Raw genomic sequence first — 4,965 nt, 5'->3', positions numbered from 1 at the left:
CAAGTACACCTCCATCCTATTCTTGAACAATCAACATCTGCCTTGGCACATTCCATAATGATTAGATTGAGGTATATGTGCTACCTGTGTGGCTATAAATGCTGGGGTATGTTCCTGGTATAGTGGAGGATATAAATACTGGGGTATGTTCCTGGTATGGTGGGGGTATAAAAAATGGGGTAGGTTACTAGTACTGTGGGGGGTATAAATACTGGGGTATGTTCCTGGTATGGTGGGGGTGTTCCTGGTATGGTGGGGTATACATACTGGGGCATGTTCCTGGTATAGTGGGGGTGTAAATACTGGGGTATGTTCCTGGTATAGTGGGGGTGTAAATACTGGGGTGTGTTCCTGGTATGGTGGGGGTATAAATAATGGGGTAGGTTCCTAGTACTGTGGGGGGTATAAATACTGGGGTATGTTCCTGGTATGGTGGGGGTGTTCCTGGTATGGTGGGGGTATAAATAATGGGGTAGGTTCCTAGTACTGTAGGGGGTATAAATAGTGGGGTATGTTCCTGGTATGGTGGAGGTATAAATACTGGGGTGTGTTCCTGGTATGGTGGGGGTGTAAATAATGGGGTAGGTTCCTAGTACTGTGGGGGGTATAAATACTGGGGTAGGTTACTAGTACGGTGGGGGGTATAAATACTGGGGTGTGTTCCTGGTATGGTGGAGGTATAAATACTGTGGTATGCTCCTGGTATGGTGGAGGTATAAATACTGGGGTATGTTCCTGGTATAGTGGGGGTGTAAATACTGGGGTATGTTCCTGGTATGGTGGAGGATATAAATACTGGGGTGTGTTGTTGGAGAAGCTATGAAACGTCTCCAACAACACAGAACAAGTCCAGTTGGATGTGACCAACTACTTTACTACTACTAGGTAGGTTGATCTTTACGAGTAGACCGGATACAGTCCACGTTTTACAGGAAACATTCTGGATGAACCCCCAGCACACAGCTATACCTCCCTCAATAGGTTGGACTTGATGGACTTATGTCTTTATTCAACCTCAAATACCCTGTTTCCCCTAAAATAAGACCTACCCCGAAAATAAGACCTATTTGTGACCATTCCCAGGGCCGATGGTGACATAAGGGGGAACTTGAAGAGCCGTGGGAGAGAATCAGCGGTGCCAATGAAGCCAGCGCTAGAGGAAGCGAGGCAGCAGCGGAGGGAGCAGAGCCGCATAAGCCTTTTTCTATAGCGCTGGCTCCTGTCACTGGCAGAGTGATACCAAATGCCCTCCGCCTGTGAGGGATCGATAGTGAAAGTGCGTTTCGCTCATTCTGGCCAGCGATTGGTTACCAAATTGCTCTTGGAAAGGTACGGCACCCCTGATTGCCCTGATCACCCTATTCTTAACTTTGCCATTTTGGATTATTTAATTTGGATTTGCGTTAACTTTGGATTGTTGTACATTAAAAAAAAAATAAGACCTACCCTGAAAATAAGACCTAGTGTGTTTTTTTGAGCCCAAAAAAATATAAGACAGTGTCTTATTTTCGGGGAAACACGGTACTATGTAACTATATAGTAATAGCAAATGCATGAATAAAAAGAGGGATTCTGCCTCACGTCTTACTTGCAGGATGCTCTAATGGACATATTGGGGTTCACTTACTAAAGGCAAATAGACTGTTGACTCTGATTTTGTATGTGAGCTGTTTGGATTGGGACACAGACATCTCTTGCACAGTGCAGATCAGTGACCAGACCCGAGTCTGTATCCCCTCCAATGGCGTCTGTCTGCTCCCTAGTGGTGGGAATTAATAAAGCTTGCTTTTCCATTATAATGGCGCAGGTGCACCACAATAACAAAGCAGACAGACCGGTGTCAGGTCCCCATGCCAGTTTCTATTGTAGAGCGAAAGAGGAACTGCCGCAGGTTCTGTACCTAAATTCAGAAAGGGATCGCAGCAGTTACTAATATAGAAAACTGCTGCAGATCCCCCAGATTGGACCTGGCATACGAGATGTGAACTGTCTAGCGGTGACCAGGCAGACCGCTCACATGGCTCTCTCTACCCAAGCAATGAGCACACTACATGGGTATAACCTGCATATACGCAGGGAAGAGGGAGCTCCAGCTCTCTGTGCTGCGTCCGGCGCAGACACGGCATAGAAAGTGGAGCAGAACGCTCATAGTTTAATGAAGGGGCGTGTGCTCACCTTGTTCATTAGAAGCAGGATCTGCTCCGTTTTCTCAGGTTAGATGTTAGTTTGGGGGTACACGTCCATTATTGTATCCTAGGAGCAAGTCAATATTTGACATTTTCTACAGTACAGCCAGGACCGGCTGGAGAGGGATCACTGAATCTGACGCAATTGGGCAGATTGAACATGTATTGCACTATAGGTGAACCAAGGATCACAGAGTGGGTAAACTTGCAGAGCCCACCATAGACTTTCTATGGTGGGCTCTGCAGGGTCACCCTCAGGTGGGCTGGTCACACTCCTTACCTGTCCGTCTCCTCTTCATCCAAGGTCGCTGATAGGCCCCGCCTCCTTCGTCACCGGGACCCGCCTCCTCCCCTGCTGCCGACCACGGGCCCCGCCTCCTCCTCCACCGCCGCTGCTGGCTCTCATTGACTCTGTGGGAGAGGAACGCGCTGCTGCACAGATTACTGTCAGTGATCTGCACAGCGGCGTGTTCGCCTTCAGCCGCCAGTGAAAGCCACCAGCAGAGGATCCCATGGCCGCTGGGTCGCTATGGTGATTGTTACGCCGCTGATATGTATTAATGTTTATACTCCTGTTGTCACTTACCAAGATCTCGATGGAGGGGGGCTGAATGGAGATGTAGATGGGGTTCAGGTCGGTCTTTTTAATGCTCTTAACGCCCTGCATGTCAATGTCCAGTATACAGATCTGATTCTTGGCTTGCACAACGTGTACTGCTGCTTTGCTGAAGGAGAGAGAAGGAAGGTGTGAGAAGCAGTGCATGCTGGGAACATTTTCACCAATGTCACCAAGAAGCTCAGTACACCCGTACAGCAACTTGGATATATAATTACCACAGAGAAGCTCCGATACGTTAATCTGGACCCTTATAAATAGGCCCCTGAGCCACGGCTGTTACTCTTCCAATCATCGATGACATGAGCTCCCGTGCCTGACCCCGTGCCTGACCCCGTGCCCTGCCATATGCTCTCCACCATAATCCGATCAGCATGAAAGATAGTTAACTAATTAGAGGCTTATTCAGGCTCTTAGGATGTCCCACTTAGGATGTCCACATCCGATCTCCTGCACGTTCTTTATGTAATATGGGGGGGGAGGGGAGGGGGTTGGGTTTGTTTAATCATTGCCATGACTTTCCCAATGTGACCCTCGTTATTCCACCCGAAACATTCATTGCTGAAGCCGTGGGAACTTATAAACAATCACAAACTGCGCTAAAAAGCCAAATGCGCAAGCACAAACCTAGGAGCGGATATGATCTGTGCAGAGGAAAAAAAAAATATATGGCGTCTATCCCGAAATAGTTACAGTGCTACATACTGGGGATGAACCGATACCGGTATTTCGCTATCGAGTACCGATATTTTTTTTTGGTACTTCCCCGTATCGAATACTGAGTACCGGAAGTCCCATTCAGGAAGCCAGGCGGCTTCCCGATTAGCAGGGAAGCTGTCGCCACTAGGTGACGAGAGAGCATGGAGCCGGCTTCCCGGCCAATCAGGAAGCCGGGCAGCGTGTAATGACGGAAGTATCTGGCTAGGCATCGGAGCATGTGTGCGAGTACTCGCCCAAATACTCGGCATCGGCACCGATACTAGTATCGGTATCAGTGCATCCCTACTACATACAGTAGTTAGTCAAGTTGGGAAATTAAAGTCCATCAAGCTCCGCCTGCAGAGACTGAGCACCTGCCTGCAGAGCACCCTACACCCACATGTGTTGCTGAGCCTCCAGGATTGAAAGAACTGAAAATCCAATGAAAGTAAGGGTTGGGTTAGGCATAGTCCGGCTGGGGAGGAAAGTTTCAGATAATGCTGGATGTCCCCAGCCAGGAAATGGGGCGGGCTCTATCTGACTTGCTGCGGCTTCTAATGCACATTGTGAGCAGCTCCCATTGTGCATGACGGAGGTCACATAGAAGAGTGAAGGGAAGGACGGAGGTCAGATAGAAGACTGAAGGGGAGGACGGAGGTCAGATAGAAGACTGAAGGGGAGGACGGAGGTCAGATTTAAGGTGCACGGAGATTATGTAAATTTGCAGCGACCTTCATTAGCCAGGATTCTGCGTTATATCAGGTCAGCACACTGGGATTATCGCGGTCAAAAGTGTCTGGAGGGTAAACATGACAGGTGATGGCAATCTGCTGCAGAGGAGGATTCTGGGTGATGAACCAATTATAAGCCGAGACTTAGCAGCTTAGTGACATCCGATTTAAATCCCCGGAGACCTGTAACTATTGGATCTTCCACGTACACAGCTCCGGGGAAGACTTGTTCATACATGTCTATGATATAATGACCCCCCTACAATGATGGCGCGCGTAGCATACGGCATGCAGGTTGGACAGACGCGCCCAGTTCTGGATCCACATACCTGGTCCCGTACATGTTCCCGGAAAAAACAGCGCTCTCTATGAACTCCCCGTTATCGATCCCGCGCTGCTTGGCGGGGATTCTTAGTAACCACACATGGTGGGGCAGACATGTTATGTGAACCATAATGTATGTATAAAAAAAAAATCATATATATCTATCTATATTTATATCGAGAGAGAGAGAAGAGGAGAGAAGAAGAGGAGGAGAGAAGAAGAGGAGGAGAGAAGAAGAGGAGGAGAGAAGAAGAGGAGGAGAGAAGAAGAGAGTATGAATGCAGCTCTGTATTCATTAATACATTAAATTTATATTTTAAATATTTTTTATTTTATATATTTTTTATTTTAAAAAAATTATCTATATCTATATCTATAGAGAGATAGAGAGATAGAGATATATATATAT

At 47.5% G+C, this 4,965-nt stretch overlaps 1 protein-coding gene across 1 annotated transcript in view; it reads right to left on the bottom strand.

Annotated features, from left to right (window-relative positions):
- Positions 1-4,965, bottom strand: part of GUK1 (guanylate kinase 1) — a 20,471-nt gene that overhangs the window by 5,469 nt on the left and 10,037 nt on the right. The window contains 2 exon segments of the mRNA XM_018558647.1: positions 2,773-2,911; positions 4,562-4,646. Of these exon segments, the coding sequence (XP_018414149.1) occupies positions 2,773-2,911; positions 4,562-4,646 (224 nt within the window).

This window comes from Nanorana parkeri, unplaced genomic scaffold, assembly GCF_000935625.1.
Source record: "Nanorana parkeri isolate BGI_ZX_2015 unplaced genomic scaffold, ASM93562v1 scaffold351, whole genome shotgun sequence".
In the NCBI taxonomy this organism is placed as follows: Eukaryota; Metazoa; Chordata; class Amphibia; order Anura; family Dicroglossidae; genus Nanorana; species Nanorana parkeri.
The sequence above is the reverse complement of the archived record's forward strand: the minus strand, read 5'-3'. Positions and strand labels throughout refer to the sequence as shown.